Genomic DNA, 17,546 nt, shown 5'->3' with positions numbered 1-17,546 from the left:
GAGGAGAGACCTAATTTAGGTAAGCTTCATGAAGCTTAAAGTCTACCAGGGGTATGAGAAACATATACATATATCTATAACACACAATAATGTATTCCAAATATATTACATTGAAACAAAGCACTATATGTTGCAGAACAATTTAGAATATATGAATGTGATGAAATAATGCTATGCTGTAAGAAATGATAAAGAGGAGGGCTTCAGAGAAAGCTAGGAAAACTTGTATGACTGATGCAGAGTGCAGTGAACAGAACTAGGAGAACAATTTATACAGTAACAACAATAAAGACAAATAGCTGTGAAAGATTTGGGAACTTTGATTATGCAACAACAGCTAGCAATGATTTTAGAGGATTCAGGATGAAATATACTATACTCTTCATGATAGACAAGGGATGGCTCCAGAGCAGAAATTAAAACATAGGATGTTAATAGGTTTGGGAGGATGGGGTGACAATTTGGGAATTTGTTTTGCTTGACTATACATCTTTGTAAAAAGGATTATTTTTCTTTTTTTTCTCAGTGGGAGAGAAGGTAGTTTATCATTGACTGAAAGAAATAACATTTTATTTTTGAAATGTATTGGGAGAGAGAAAACATTATACAAGAAATGAGGTCAAGAAAGGTTTCCCAGAGAGAGAAGGTAGGTTTTTCTTTCTTTCTTTCTTTTTTTCTTTCTTTCTTTCTTTCTTTTTTTCTTTCTTTCTTTCTTTCTTTCTTTCTTTCTTTCTTTCTTTCTTTCTTTCTTTCTTTCTTTCTTTCTTTCTTTCTTTCTTTCCTTTTTCTTTCTTTCTTTCTTTCTTTCTTTCTTTCTTTCTTTCTTTCTTTCTTTCTTTCTTTCTTTCTTTCTTTCTTTCTTTCTTTCTTTCTTTCTTTCTTTCTTTCTTTCTTTCTTTCTTTCTTTTTCTTTTTTGCTGAGGCAATTGGGTTAAGTGACTTGCCCAGGGTCACATAGCTAGGAAGTATTAAATGTCTGACATCAAATTTTAACTCAGATCCTCCTGACTTCAGGGCTGGTGCTCTATCCATTGCGCTACTAGCTGCCTGTAGAAGGTAGATTTTCAGTGATTGAAAGAAATAAAATTTAATTTTAAAAAAGTGTAAAGGGAAACACTATATGAGAAATTAGAAAATCAAGGAGGATTTCCCAAAGAAGAGAGCATTTATGTTATGCTTTCAAGAGGGGGTTGGAATTCAACAAGCAGACATTCTTGATGTCTGGAACAGAAAGAACTAAAGTGGAGAAGAGGGAAAGTGCAGAATATATGAGTGTTAATATGCATGTATAAATTGTTGCTGTTTTATTTGTTTTTTTAGAGATGCAATTAGGATTAAATGACTTGCCCAGTGTCATTCAGATAGTAAATGTCTGAGGCCAAATTTGAACTCAGTGTTAGTGTTCTATCCACTGTACTACCTAGCTGCCCCTAGTGTAGAATGTATTTGTGAGATAGACAGGAGGTCTCAATTTACTCAGGAAGGAATACTTGAGGAGCAGTAAGATGAAATAAGACTGGAGAAGTAGGATCCTGCCAGATTGTGGAGAGCCCAGAACATCAGGCAAAGAAGACTGAAATTTGCTTTGTAGGTAGTAGAAAGCCAGTGAGAGAAGGAAATGGGTGGAAGAAATAGTGGGATATGGAGTCAGAGATCCTAAGACTGAATTGTGGCCCTGCCATTTACTCTCTGTATGATCTTGAGCAAATAACTTAATATTTCTCAGGCACATTTCTTTATATATCAAATGAGGGTTTTGGCCTCAGTGGCTTCCAAGTTACCATCCATTATTACGTCTATAATTTAAATGAGATTCTGAGCCAGGATGGTGACAGGGGAAATAAAGAGGGGACATTTATAAGTGATATGGTGAAGGTAAAATCAACAAGATTTATAGAGGAATGGATAGGAGAGATGAGGGGATGAGGAAGCATCAAAAGAATTCTAAAGCTCAGAACATGAGACTGATAAATGGTAGTACAACTGGCAGAAATAATGAAGACATAAAGGGGAGAAAGTTTAGGTGGAAAAATAATCATAAACTTGATTTTGAACACATAGAATCCAAATGTAACTGTGCTGGAGGCGGTTGGTGATGTGAGTGTGGAATTCAGAAAAGAGCTAGCAATAGAGATTTGGGACATTCTATATAAATGTATAAGGAAGAAACTGTTGAGAAGGAAGAAAGTCAAGGATGGAATCTTGGGAAACACTTTGAAAGGCAAGGGGAAGGATGAGGAGCCAATAAATGACAGGATAGTAAAGTGAAAAAGGCATTGGACATCTGGGTTCAAATTCCAATTTTGCAATCTGTGTGACTTAAGTCAATGGACTTCTTTGGGTCTCAGTTTCCTCATCTGTAAAATAAAGGAGTTGAAAAAGATGATCTCCCAAGTCCTCCAATTCTAAACCTATGATCTTAAGGAGATAGAACCATATTTAGAAGAGTCAGAGGAGCTCAACAAAGAGATGATACAGAATAAAATATACATTTTTCAGACCCAGCCAATATGTAAATTTGTTTTGCTTGGCTTTACTTTTTTGTTACCAGGGAGGACTTTTATTTGTGGTAGAAGAATAAAAGGAATCTTTTGAGGGGAATAGTGTTTATAATATAAAAAAGGAGGAACAATGTCAGTCATTTTTTAAAAAATACCCAGAAAAGAGCAGAAGGTCAGACAAGTAGCACAGCATTGATATTATTGTTAAAAAGTCAAGTTGTATATAATAGGGATTCATAATGGCATATCTCTTTTTATTATTCTTTGTACATGAAAATGTTAAGTTTATAACAATTTTAAAAGGAGGTAGGAGGAAGAAAAGGAAAGTGCAGTGTTTATGAAGCTAAGGAGGAGAATATCCTGTAGAAGAGAGATGATTGGCAGTATTAAATGCTGCATGAGGTTAAGGAGGCTGAAGAATGTAAATAGAAATCTGGTGATTGGGTAGCTAATATTGACCCTCCAGAGGGCAGCTTCATTAGAGTGATAGACGTGGAAATCAGATTGTGTGGGGTTTGGCACGTTCAAACAAGTCAAAGTATGTTGTTGTTGGGTTGTTTTTTTTCTTCTAAGACAGAAAGCACAGAGTTATTGTTATCAAATTAAGTCCCAGAAGGATCAGACATCTCCACTGAAGTGGTGAAAAATTCCAATGGTGTCAGGCCACTCGATGGGACTTTGGATTCTTAGTGATTTGGATCTCTGGCAATAGTGTGGGTGGAAATAGAATTGGAGGTAGAAGTCAGTGTTCAGTCCCCACATTCACTCATTCACTCACACTTTCCTCTCTTTCCCTCCCCCCTAGAAAAGCATAGGTTTCTGAGTCATTTGTGGGCCACAGACCTTCTAGGGATAGTTCAGCCTCGAGTCCCATAGACTGCATAAAGATGGTGTTCTCCTTAAGTTCTATAGAGTGAGATTAGGTCCGCAGGATTCTTACAGGGGTGACTGATTAGAAGGAAGAATAAGGCCTGAGGACCCAGTAAATCCTGTCCACGTCCCAGAGGTCTGGGGAAATGGGGGTGTGGGGCACCAGAGCTTATTACCACTCACCTTAATTTTAGCCATTCTAGATATTCGTAGCTGTTTGCACTGACTGGCTGGGCACGGTGGCTTAGGTCTAAATTCCGGATACTAATCAACTGTCTGTTAAAGAGGAGAACAGAGAAATAAACTGGAATCCTCAGCAAAATTCTCTTATCTGGAGATGGGGGAGGGAGAGAAATAGTGTTAGGAGTCCATCTTTTTGATAATTTCATAGATTAGAAGGAAAAAGATAATAAATTCATAATCAGATCTGATTAGATTTTTACAATCCTCTTCAATTTAGCATGTCCATTTGATGAGTAATCAAAAGTCCTATTGACACCTTTCCCAGAATAAGATTTCTCTGTGCTGTAAGTGGAACAGGTACGTGGTGTAGTGAATGGAGCATTGAACATGAAATCAGGAGGACTCTTATTCATAAATTCATTTCTGGCATCACTTATTAGATGTACGACCCTGGGAAGGTCTCTTAATTCTGTTTACCTCAGTTTTCACAACTGTAAAATGAGCTGGAGAAGGAAACAGCAAAAGTATCTCTACCAAGAAAACCTCAAAATGGGGTCATGAAGAGTCGGATATGACCAAAAAATGACAGAACCACAACAAAAACACTAAGAGGCCAGGGAGCATTTATTTTTTCCTATCTTTTATGTTAACCCCTAGAAGCTAAAATCACTTTTTTAGGAGACATGACCTTGAATAGTATACTGGAAAGAGCAGCAACCCAGAGATTAAAAGAACCAGGTCTTGTTCCAGCTTTGTCACTAATTAGCTGGCAAATCATTTAACTTCTCTGGGACTGGGTTCTTCTGTTCCTCAGGTGATCATCTCTGTGGGATTTAACTCAGAATATTGGAATGAGAATTAAGTTCTTTGGAAATAAAGAGTATCCTACAAAAGCAAGGTATTATTATTGATAACTAGGTCTTCAGGGAAAAACTATCTGGGAATCAGCAGAGAAAACCATGTGAAATGGTGCCCCCTGGTGGGAAGGGACTTCCATGAAGGAGGAATTGTGATTCTCAAACTAAACATGTTTAAGCTTGAAATCTATTGACAAAACAAGTAAGTAGTGTTTCTGGAGGTCTGAAGGGTAGGGATTAAAGAGGGAGAGGATTTAGTCAAGACTGATGCAAAACAGGAAATTGAATTTTATTTTTATAGTCAAAAAAGGTGACATTTTATGCATATTTAATTTCCTATTTGGCATTTTGGATTGGAAAATGTTGCTAGTAAAAGCATTTTCTCATAGAAACCCTATTCACATTACATGGAACAGCAGGGTTTTATAAGACACCGTTGGAAATATTGAATTGCAGCAAACCTTGGAGGGTGGTACTCACGGGCTTGTCATGATGTTCACAGGCTTGTCACAAGAAATGCATTTCATCCGATCAAACAGTTGCCTGAAATAGATACCCCGCCCCAAGCAAGTTGTGATCAGCTTCACAAGCACACTAAGAAAGGTGACCCAGAGAGTATAATTGGGAGGAAGAGTTAGTGTTCTCCTAGGTCTCCTTAAGAGATGGCTACATTGTAGATCAGACCCAAAGAACCTACAAGGAGGTTCCATTTTGGATCTAAAGATCAACAGGTTTCTAATGCCCTGATATTGTCCTCTGGCTACTCTGTATTAAAGGAATGAAGCAAGGCACTGAACCTACCTTTACTTCATCAAAACCTAAAAATCCTCACCTCATTATTCTTGAGTATATAGGCTAGTTAATCTGACAGAGTACTGTGGTCAAAGCCAACTTATATAAGTAGGTCAAATATGTTCCTTTCTATTTATCTTCTGCAAACATATTCTAGGCAATGTATCAAGTGCTGAAGATAGAATAAAATGAAAAGAGTTTCTGCTCTCAAGAAGCTCATAATCTAATGGGGCAGGCAATACACAAATAACTTACATTCAAACAAGGACAAATTGGAAATACTAAACAAAGAGAAGGCACTGGGACTAAGAAGGATGAAGAAAGACTTCCTATGAAGGGATTTTAGTTGGGACTTAAAGGTGTGTGTATGTGTGAGAGTGAGAGACAGACAGAGAGAGACAGAGACAGAGAGACACAGAGAGAGAGAGACAGAGAGAGAGAGAGAGAGAGAGAGAGAGAGAGAGACACAGAGAGAGAGAGAGAGAGAGAGAGAGAGAGAGAGAGAGAGAGAGAGAGAGAGAGAGAGAGAGAGAGAGAGAGAGAGAGAGAATGTATTCCAGTTTAAGGGGACAGACATTAAAATTGACTAGAAGAGTAGAGTATCTCATTTGAGGAACATGAAGAAAAAGCATATCTGGGTTTTAACAAGAACTTTTTGGAGATAAGATGCCTTAATACTTGGAAATGATTCTGATGGTTGTTTGGAGACAGAGGTAAAATGTAGAGGCAAAGGAACTATATAACTGGCCAAGTCTTCTTCCTATCCTGCTAGGGAACCTTCTCCTCTACAGTGACCCCTAACCTTTTCTCCCCAGTGTTCTCAGCCTCTTCTTTTATTTGCCTCTGGTCCTCTCTCAGTCTTCAAACCTACTGTGGGGAAGAACTCAAGGACAGAAGGATCTGGAATCCTTTTTCCCAAAGTGACAATAGAAAAGCTCAGAGAAAGGAGTTCAGATGATTGAGGGGAGCTAGTTTTGGAAGCTCACTTCCTAAAGCCAGCAGCAGTTTCTGCATCAAAGCGAGGGCCTTCCATCAACTTCTTTTTTACAAATTTCCACATTTGCTCCATCTGTTTCTTCACAGGATCTAAGTCCATGTGGTTCAGCTACGGGAGGATAAAGAAAGGTGCAGATATTTAGCTTTGGATGTTTGGACTTGATGATAGTTATTTAATTGATCAATATTTTTAATTACATCTGCTATACTTTAATATCTTTGAGGGTAGGAACTCCTTTAAACAAAAACTTTTTTAAAAATTTAATTTATTTTTTATGTTATACATGTACATTCTTTTTTTTTTTTTTTTTACATATTTCTACATGAGTCATGTTGGGAGAGAAAAAATCAGAACAAAAGAGAAAACCATGAGAAAGAAAAAAACAGAAGAAAATAAGATGAAAACAATATGCTTTGATCTTCATTCAGTCTCCATAGTTTTCTCTCTAGAGGCAGATGACATTTTCCATCCAAACAGATAAATACTTTTATCACATACTTCATTCATTTTGTGTTCACTTATTCTCTCAACAAAAACTTGTTGTTAAATACCTATTATATATAAGAGGCACTAAAGATCAAATAATAGCTATTTGCATAATATTTATAGTTTCTATTATGTATATAAAATACTTTTTATTAGATGTTTGTTAAATTTAGAATACAAAAATTTATAATAGTTGCCATTTATATAAGATTTCAAAATTTGCAAAGTGTATTCCATACGTTATTTCCATTATTTCAATGGAATTTAATGATAACTTGGTGAAGTTACTACAGGTATTATCATCTCCATACATATGTACCTAATGTGTAATTTCTGTAACATCCAATAAATGGGGAATCAGAGAAGGGATTTGTGCTTCAAGATAGGAAATAAAATGCTGCTTTTGGAGTTTTAAAAGTGTGTCTACTAACCTGGGTATGAATTCTTGCAAGAAGGTAAAATAAATCTTTCCTACATTAAAAAAAAATAAAAATGGGGCAGCTAGGTGGCACAATGGATAGAGCATCAGCCCTGAATTCAGGAGGACTGGAGTTCAAATGTGGTCTCAGACACTTAATGCTTCCTGGCTGTGTGACTCTGGGCAAGTCACTAAACCCCAGCCTCAGGGAAAAAAACAACAAAACAACAACAACAAAAAAAGACATGGTATCTAATCTGAAGGAGCCTACAGTCTGTTATGGGAAATGAGACACGCATTCAACCTTGATACAAAAAAGACACAACTTGATCCATGGGGCACAAAGAAGACCTAGGACTGCAGTCATTAAATCCATCCTTTTCACTCTGTAGATAAACTAAGACATTTAAGAGATTAAATGAATAGCCCAATGTCTTCACAGCTAGAAAGTACCTGAGAGCACATGTAAATTCAAGTCATCTTGACACTAGGTCTGGCACTTTACCCACAATACCATGCTTCTTGAGGCATCAAGGAAGGAATCACAAAGGATACAGTATGGGTTTTGGTTAAGGAATAAGGATTTTTAAAAGGAAATAGGGCATTGTAGAGCATCCCAGGCATAGGGATAAGTCAGGAAAGGCTAAAAGTCAGGAAAATGGGGGCAGTGATAATCTGGTTGGGTTAGACAGGAAGTTGAATACCTCCAATAAAGATGTACCTCCAATAAAGATACAAGGATAGATTGATGTTAGATTGTGGAGGGCCTTCCATGCCTGCCCAAGGAGTGTTTTTCCCTTGCTCTAGTCCAATGCTCAGGACATGGTAGTACTCATTAAACATTGAATTGGAGCAGCTAGATGGCCCAGTCAAGAGGACCTGAGTACAGATACAGCCTCAGATACACTTATTGGCTGTGTGATTCTGGGCAAGTCACTTAACTCCAATTGCCTCAACAACAACAACAACAAAAAATGCCATTTGAATTAACTTGAATTCTGTTCCGGCTTAAGATACTTAGACCTGGTCATATTTCTGCTCTGCAGCCTGGTATAGTTAGAGCTATAAAACTTCCCACTAAATTCTCCACCCTCACCCCCTTTATGTGAGTAACTAAGTAACAGCAGCTTTGTATCCCTGCCAGACACAACAGATGGGGCTTGCCTCAGACATACCACATCCAAGCAGGTACAGAAGGCGGAAAAACAAGGACATTGCTAAACAAATGCTTGGAAAGTTAAGAAAGAATACTTCCCCTCTCCTCCCCCATGCCAACCCAACACAGTACACATTTATTATTTGTCCTTTGGGGGAATAAAAATGAGCCAGATTGGGAGGGGCTTTGGATTCCAGATTGAGAAGTTTATCTCCCCAGGATGATAGGGAATCATTGGAGATTTTTGAGAAGGGGAGCAGAAAAACTTCTCCAGCACCTTTTGCCCAGTCCTGTTCATTTGCTGAGATCTGCTCCACATTCACAATATATCATTTATTTGAACTATTATAAGCATCATTTCTATGGGCATTATTTTCTTCATCTGTCAGGTAATCAGGTCAGATTAGATGATTTCTTTCTTTTTTTTCCCCTGAGGCAATTGAAGTTAAGTGACTTGCCCAGGGTCACACAGCTAGGAAGTGTTAAGTGTCCGAGTCAAATTTGAACTCGGGTCCTCCTGAATTCAAGGCTGGTACTCTATCCATTGTGCCACCTAGCTGCCCCAGATTGGATGACTTCCAAGGCATTTTTCAGCTGTAAAATTCTATGAGGTATTTAGAGCAGGGGTGAGGAAGGAGAATGGAAGGTCATCATAACTCATAGAACTCTAGAACTAGAAGAGGCCTGAAATTAGCCCAATTTCTTCAATTTACAGATGAGGAAAATATAGCAGAGAAGATGACATTACTTGCCCGAGATCACACAATTTGTCAGTGGCAAAGTTAATACTAATATACAGTTCTAATGCTTCTAGTCAGATAATAAGCATTTATTAAGCTCCTACTATGTGCCCCCTATTCTCCAGGAGCTCATCATCTAATGAGAGAGACATTATGTAAACAACTACATACAAACAAGATTTATACAAGATAAATTGGGAGATAATTTCAAGAGGACGACACTAGTCTTAAGGGAGATTGATTTTCTTTTCACTATTCTTAGTGTTAGAACAGGGCCTATGATTTGGGTTCTCCCTACTTTTATGACTATCATAACTCTCTTCCTAATCATTGGTTAACAACCAGTTTGAGAGATGAGGGTAGAGGATAGTGTTTCACATGACACACTTTTGAATTTTAATCTGCCTTATTAATATTTTCTCTGTCATTTTTTAAGTCTAGCCAATTAACAAAGTAACTCATTTTGATTTGCCAATTTTTGAGGTGTAAAAATGCTTACATACAATGATTGAACAACTGGCTCTCTCCAGCCTGTTTGGGCTGGCTCTAACATTCTCTTCCTCTAAGTCCTGATCCCAATTTCTTCTATAGCCTCTGTTGTTGCTATTAGCTTCCTACAATTCCTGATATGAGAGCCTGATAAGGGGAGAGAATCCAGTTTTTCTAGTATATAGTTGCTTAGTTGCCTGGGAAAGTCACAATATCAGCTTCTGCAGGTCTGAGCCCAGCTGGTTTGACTCTTTCAAAGGAAAAATTTCTGACCTTGGAGTCCACGTCAAAGAAAAGCTTCTCCAGCACCTTCTGCCAGTCCTTCTCATGGATAGATATCTTCTGCAACATGTCAAGCATCATGTCATTTAACTGAACTTTTGCAAGCTCCAAGTCCGCCTGGTTTGCTTTGAAGGCCAGGGCACTCTTGTCTGCTTTCTGGTAAGAGGGAAATATCAGAGAGAAAAAGGAAAGATGGAAGAGAGTGAAAGGAAGTTGTCTTCTTTGCCCCATGTACTAAGACTAAAGGGACTGAACCATGCTCTTCAACTTGTTATAATTTGTGGGGCACCCAAGAACTCTCTAAAATACACTGAGGTGTTTTTCTCATCCCATCCCAGTCCAACCCTGGTTTTTCTCTACCCCTCTTCTTTCTCAGGCTAACATAGCACACATTGATACACTCACAGACACCAATACATACATCCATACTTCTCTCTCCAGCATAATTTCTATAAGCCCACCCTCCTACTCACAAATTGGCAAAGGGGAGTGAGGAAACTCAAGAGTTAGGACATATTGGAGTCACCATAGTGTTATTTAAAAACAAAACAAAACAAAACAAAAAACAAGAAAACCCAAATCCAATTCAGAGACACATTAAGGGTTATTCAAATGGACCTAGGGCATTTTATTTAAGGTCAGTAACAACCTATTTGACAAAAATTAAATTACCTAAAATCAATTTGCTAAAAATCAGTTTACATAATAGTAAATTTACCTAGAGTTTCTAATATAAGCATCACTTATTTAATTTATAGATGTTAAATCTTGTCAAGTCATATGTGGATATATGTGATAAGATGGTTTGGGCTTCCCAACTAAGCATTTTTACTTCACTATTTGTGTTTTTGAAACATCTTATCAGCTTTTGAGCACTTTGAGGATTCTTGCACTTAAAAGGTATTTGGGACATTATTACCATGCTGAAAACTTGCACTAAAGCCACACCTAGACCCTATCTGAATGAGAGTGCATTGAAAGTAGTTTCTCTCACCCCGAATTCTTTGCCATGCCTACCAGACCTTGACTATGTTTGTTGATTGTGATCCTGCTTAACCAGTTCTGACTGCCCTTTATGGCCCAATACTGGCCTGGATTATGTTGATTTTGTTTCTCTTAGAACTGAACCTTAAAGATTGGATGGAATTTCCTGATTTGAAGTTTTTAATATTTTAATTTTTTTTTTAGCTAAAGAATTCATTAAGTGGTCAAAATGCTGGTGAAATTTAAAAAATATCAACCAAGCAGAAATGCTGTATGGATCTTTTACCTCAAATGTAAAATATACCAACAATTATGCAAAAATTACTCCAGGATTCAATGAATTAGCATGAAATGGTTTTAAGCAATCACTTTTAAGTAAATTGGTTAAAGGTACTGCTTTTTTCTTACAACTGCAGATCCATAAAACAAATAAAAGTGAAAGGAGAGTCTGTTATGCTCGGCTTGGGAAAGACTGGACCAAACTAGAGTGAAGTTCCAGTTCGCTCTATCACTTCATAAGTCCTCGATCTTCAGGATCTGGGGCTGGGATGGGACATTGAGATCTCTGACCTGAAGGGAGCTCAGGTAGACCAAAAAAAAAAAAAATTCATTTACAGTACTGTCTTTATTCATTACAGTAAACCTACTTTGAACTACTTCTAGCATCAACTTGCTAAAAAGGCAGATTAGTCTCAAAACAGTTGCTGTATTAAAGCAAGACTTCTATGAAGGAATGTATAGAATTAGTTTGCATTGTGCTATGAATGGTGTTTAAATCTACTTGAACCAAAATAAAAACTAAAACAAAACAACAAAAACCATTTTTTCCAACCTTTCCATATTTGGTAAGCAACTTATCCTCTATCTCCTATCTCCTTAATTTTATCATCATTCTATTTAAGACTCACATTATATGGGTGTCTATTTCTAGGTATAGTCCTCAGACTGTGGAGGTAGGGCAAGGTGGACATAGAGAAAGTGTTATCATCTACTCACCTCTCTCATTTGTTCTTCCATCCAAATTTTATCTGCCTTTTCTTTTTCTAGTTGTGTCACTGCTAGTTTGAGGCCCTAATTTCAAAGGAAAGATCTGGTTATTCTTTTTGAGAGATTTTAGAGGGTCTACTTATTAAAATCTTGGACTCAGAGGGCTCATGGTCCCCAGATCTCCACATGATTTTGGAAAGGAGAAAATTCTTATAGAAACTCTAATCAGAGTGGTAAGTAGGGCCAGGTTACTGTGGAGGAAATGAAGAACCCTGGAGATCATTCATTATGTAACAGGGAAGATCTCATGGTGTATGCAATCTGGTTCCTTGCTAAAAGACAAGGGGATAAAATGACTCCTGATTGGCTTTATTGGTCCTATAAATAGGGAGTGGGGTAAGAGTGGAAAGAATTGGGTCAAAGATGATTTGTGACTGAGTCAGGAAGTGTTGTCCATTTGGTAGGCCATAAAAAAAAAAATTTAAAAAAAACAAGGAGAAAGGTTCCTTCCTCTTTTGAGCATGCTTTTGGGGAGGGACTCTGCTAATTCTCCATGTAGCTTCCAGCAAGGTTGGTATATTTTTTCTTCATCTCAACAGCCATAGCAGCAACATATGCCCCAGAAACATAAAATTGTCTAAGTGAGTCCTTATAACTGGACTCCAAATCTCTAGCGGCCTCTTTTTTATATTTCATTTCCTGAGCACAGGTCACTAATCCTAAGAAATGTACATTTTTGGCTAAGGGGGCAAGAGTGGTCAAAAGTTCTTGAGCTCTTTCCTGCAAGTGTATAGCTTCTTGGAGAAGTCCAACAAACTTGTCTTTACCTCTCATGAAGGATAAAATAGCTCCAAATTACCCATGACACTTAGGGCTCAAACTTTTTGACACAAGTCTTAGGCGTAGAAATAAATCATAAATTTCTATATTACTACAGAATTCAACATATTTTGTAGATGCTGATTTTTGTTTTGTATAAGTCATTTTTTGAAACATTCCCCTTCCTCTACCCACCTCAAAACTGAAACTATAATAAACATAGTTAAACAAAAATACCTGTTATATAGGTGGCCCCATATCAGGATGAAAGTCAGATGGCACAGTGAATGGAATGCTATACTTGCAGCTAGGAAGACTGAGTTCAAATCCCACCTCAGGCCTTAAATAGCTGTGTGACAATGGGCAGATAACAACCTCTCTATGCTTCAATTATAACAGGACCTCTCCACCTTTAAATCTATGATTTTATGATTTGGAAGAAACAAGATCAATATAACAAATTTGAATAGTAATATATAGCTACAGAATTAAGGCAAGTTTAACTCTGCAAAACTGGGGACATAGTTCAAAATGGAAGAGGTCTTGGGGAGCTGCCACCATCTGAAAGATGCAGACTATCTTTGGGTCATCCTTGTCATCAGCTTGGTAAAGGAAACACAAAAAAATAGCAAAGAAAATAACACCTTAAAAAACAAAATAGTCCAGGCACAAAGGCACAAGAATCCAATAAAGGGAAAATATCATAAAAAGCAGAATTGGCCAAATGGAAAAACATATATAAAAATTCACTCAAGAGAACATCTTTAAAAACAAAATTGGTCAAAGGGAAAGGGAGATGCAAAAATTCACAGAAGAAAATAACTGTAAACATTAGAATTGGGCAAGTAGAAGCTAATGATTACAATAAAACAAAATCACAAGACTGAAAAATTGGAGAAAATGTAAACTATATAATTGGAAAAACAACTGACCTGAAAAATAGATTCAGGAAAGAATTATTGGACTACAAGACAATTCCAATAGACATGGGATGGAAAATGCCATCCACATCTAGGGAGAAAACTATGGAGACTGAATGCAGATTGAACCATAATATTTTCACCATTTTCACTTTTTTTTTTGATTTGCCTTTTTTCCCCCTCATGGTTTTTCCCTTTTGTTCTACTTTTTTCTTCCACAGCATGACTAATATAGAAATATGTTTATTATGATTGCACATGTGTAATCTATATCAAATTATACACAATTTTATATAGATCATGTATCTATACATGCTTGGGTGGAAAGGGGGAGGGAAGGGAGGCAAGGAGAAAAAAATTTGGAACTCAAAATCTTACAAAAATGAATATTGAAAATATTAAAAAAGTAAAAATGTTATTGAAATATAAAAAGAAGAAGTAACAGCAAGTTACAAGACAAGTTACAATAACAAAATATCTACAGGTTGAAAAAATCAAGGGTAAATTTAAACAACTGGAAATAGTCAAACTTCAATGGATACTATTTATTTATTTAATACCACTGCAAATGTTACTGACAGCTTAATAGGATTTGGCTATGTTTGTAAGTATTTTGTATATGCTAAAATAGACCAAAGTTTCTTAAACCCATGTGGTGCTTTGTAACTAAATATGGGAGTCACAAATTATGATTTATTATCAATAAATGCTTGATTTGTTAAAAAATTTATTAAGCTATCTAAAAGCCATGATTTTAAAACATCCAAAACTGTAATAATAAAAAAACCCAGCCTAAACATAATCTTTCAAGAATTTCAAGATAATTTCAAGAAATTATCAAGAAAAACTACCCTGATATTGTAGAACCAGAAGGTAAAATAGAAACTGAAAGAATCCACTGGTCACCTCCTGAAAGAGATCCTAGAATGAAAACTCCAAATAATCATAGTCAAATTCCAGAGCTTCCAGGTCAAGGAGAAAATATTGCAAACAGGCAGAAAGAAACAGTTTGCAAATCATGGAGCATAGTCAGCATAACACAAAGTTTAGCAGATTCTACTTTAAAGGATCAGAGGACTTGGAATATGATATTCCAGAAGGCAAAGGAGTTAGGATTACAAACAAGAGTCATGTAAAAGACTTTTAAGCATTCCTGATGGAAGGACCAGAGCTGGATAGAAAATTTAACTTTCAAATACAAGACTCAAGAGAAGCATAAAAAAGTAACAAGAAACAAGAAATCATAAGGGATTCAAAGTTAAATTGTTTACATTCCTATGTGGAAAAATTATACTTTAACTCCTCATTATTAGGGTCATTAGATGGAGCATATATAGACAGAGGACAAGGGTATATGCTGAATATGATAGGAAAATTATCTAAAAATAAATAAATAAATGAATGAATGAATAAATAAATAAGAGGTGAGAAAGAGAAAAGCAGTAAGAGAAGCAGAAAGGGAGAAGTAGAATGGGGTAAATTATTTGACATTAAAGAGGTAAGAAAGAGCCTTTACAATGGAAGAAAAGATTGGGGAGTTTAGATGGGAGCACATGAAACTCTCATCAGAAATGGATCAAAAAGGGAAAAATATGCACATTCACTTGGGCATAGAAATCTGTCTTACACCACAGGAAAGTAGAAGGGGAAAGGGATAAAGTGAGAGAGGACAATAAAAGAATTGAGGGTAGATTGGAGGGGGTGAGAGTCAGAAAAAAACATCTTGAGAATGGACAGGGTGAAAGGAGAGAGTAATATAAACAGAAAAAAATGGGATAAAGAAGATACACAATAACCATAACTATGAAAAAAAATTTTATATCAACTTTTTCTGATAAAAGCCTCGTCTTAAATATATAGAGAAGTCAAATCATAAAAATGAGAGCCATTCCCCAATTGATAAAGATCAAAAGATAAGAAGAGTCTCTATTTTCAGATAAAGGAATTAAAACTCTCTATACCCAAATGAGACTTGGGAGAAAAATTTAAAACATGGAATCTTTCAGAAATGAATGTTGAGAACTACCTTTAGATTTATTTGAAAAAATAAAATACTAATGAAGGTAAATAAATAAATATTTTATATTTTCTTTGCTGAAAAACATTAAAAATAAGAAGAAAAGAATATATGCAAAACATCCATTCCACAATAAATAAATATCATTCCTGAAAAATCATTCAGATTGTAATAAGTGGATAAGTATAAATAAAAAAACTAGGAAATATCAATTTATTTACTATTTTGGCAAAGATAACTGAAAATGATAAAATTAAATGCTGACTGGGCTATAGAGTATTGGGCACACTACTATACTGTAGTTAGAGTTTTGAATTGGTGTCTTATTTTTTATGGAAAAAAGCATAACAACATTCAATAAGAGCTACTCACATACCCTTTGAATCAGTCATTTCACTATTAGGATTATATCTGAAATGTATTTTCATGGTGGAAAAAAGACTTAGTTTTACAAAAATGTTCTATATTTAACTTGTTTGTACATATTAATTTTACCTCTTTTTTGATTCCCAGATTTAAATAGGTGGATGGTGGGCATTTAATAAATGTTTGTTGACTGACTGTTAATGACCACTGGGCTATAGTTGAACAAATTATGGTATACAAATAATCTAGATCATTATTTTGTTGTTCTTGTTATTGTTGTTTTACTGTTGGGGAATTTGTTAAGTGACTTGCTCAAGGTCACACAACCTTGAGGTTTTGAACTCAGGTTCTCCTGATTTCATGGCCAGTGCTCTATCGAATGAGATACCTGGCTGCCCTTAGACTGCATAGCAAAAAAGTTAGTATTAAAGTAATATACATACATTAACTTTAATTTTGAAAAATAACCATAGCAAAGACTTCAATGAGTCTATAATCTCATTGATGCAGATATTCCTTCCATTGATGCAGACAGCTAGATATGCAGTAGAGAAAGTACCAGTTCTGAAGTCAGGAGGTCTTGAGTTCAATTCTGACCTCAGATATTTAATACTTCCTGGCTGTGAAATCCGGCTTAACCCCAATTGCTTTGGAAGAAAAGAAAGAAAGAAAGAAAGAAAGAAAGAAAGAAAGAAAGAAAGAAAGAAAGAAAGAAAGAAAGAAAGAAAGAAAGAAAGAAAGAAAGAAAGAAAGAAAGAAAGAAAGAAAGAAAGAAAGAAAGAAAGAAAGAAAGAAAGAAAGAAAGAAAGAAAGAAAGAAAGAAAGAAAGAAAGAAAGAAAAGAAAGAAAGAAAGAAAGAAAGAAAGAAAGAAAGAAAGAAAGAAAGAAAGAAAGAAAAGAAAGAAAGAAAGAAAGAAAGAAAGAAAGAAAGAAAGAAAGAAAGAAAGAAAGAAAGAAAGGAGAAAGAAAGAAAGAAAGAAAAGAAAGAAAGAAAGAAAGGAGAAAGAAAGAAAGAAAGAAAAGAGAAAGAAAGAAAGAAAGAAAAGAGAAAGAAAGAAAGAAAGAAAAGAAAAAGAAAGAAAGAAAGAAAACACTGAGCAATTTACACAATGTAATCCAGACCACTCTCTTCCTGATATTCAATTCTGGGCCTAGTTTATTTCTTATCTGCAATGTCTGACCAAGGTTTATGTTCTTGGACTGTTCTATGGGTTCCCCATTCAACTTCATATTAGAGCTAATAATAGCCATTCTTCATCTGCATGGCTTTTTGTTTACACATAGCTAAGATGAAATATTTAAATAATTTTTATTACTATGAATTTGATAAGCATCAAAAAATATGAACATTTCCTTTTATTAAAAAAGAATTATATACAATGTTATGAATATAATGTATAACTTTTAAAAAGTATGTATTAATCCTCAGCATTTTTATATATCACTAACAAAATGCAACAGCAAGAGATACAAAGAGAAATTCCATTCCAAACAAATGTTGAGAGTATAAAGTATTTGGGAATCCATCTACCAAAGAAAAGTCAGGAATTATATGAGAAAAATTACAAAACACTTGCCACAAAAATAAAGTCAGATTTAAATAATTGGAAAGACATTCAGTGCTCTTGGATAGGCCGAGCGAATATAATAAAGATGACAATACTCCCCAAACTAATCTATTT

At 35.7% G+C, this 17,546-nt stretch overlaps 1 protein-coding gene across 3 annotated transcripts in view; it reads right to left on the bottom strand.

The window, feature by feature from the left end:
• Positions 1 to 17,546, bottom strand: part of C1H16orf96 (chromosome 1 C16orf96 homolog) — a 61,045-nt gene that overhangs the window by 8,791 nt on the left and 34,708 nt on the right. For all 3 annotated transcript variants that reach the window (XR_012484522.1, XM_074280402.1, XM_074280403.1), the window contains exons 8-12: positions 11,752 to 11,826; positions 9,763 to 9,927; positions 6,190 to 6,308; positions 4,892 to 4,954; positions 3,555 to 3,647 (exon numbers count right to left, since the gene is read on the bottom strand). Coding sequence is in view for 2 of the 3 variants with exons in the window: in XM_074280402.1 (XP_074136503.1) it covers positions 3,555 to 3,647; positions 4,892 to 4,954; positions 6,190 to 6,308; positions 9,763 to 9,927; positions 11,752 to 11,826 (515 nt within the window). In the remaining variant the exon portion in view is untranslated. The remainder of the gene's footprint in view (positions 1 to 3,554; positions 3,648 to 4,891; positions 4,955 to 6,189; positions 6,309 to 9,762; positions 9,928 to 11,751; positions 11,827 to 17,546) is intronic.

This window comes from Sminthopsis crassicaudata, chromosome 1 (genome assembly GCF_048593235.1).
Source record: "Sminthopsis crassicaudata isolate SCR6 chromosome 1, ASM4859323v1, whole genome shotgun sequence".
NCBI classification, from domain to species: Eukaryota; Metazoa; Chordata; class Mammalia; order Dasyuromorphia; family Dasyuridae; genus Sminthopsis; species Sminthopsis crassicaudata.
This window is presented reverse-complemented; position numbering and strand designations above follow the sequence as displayed.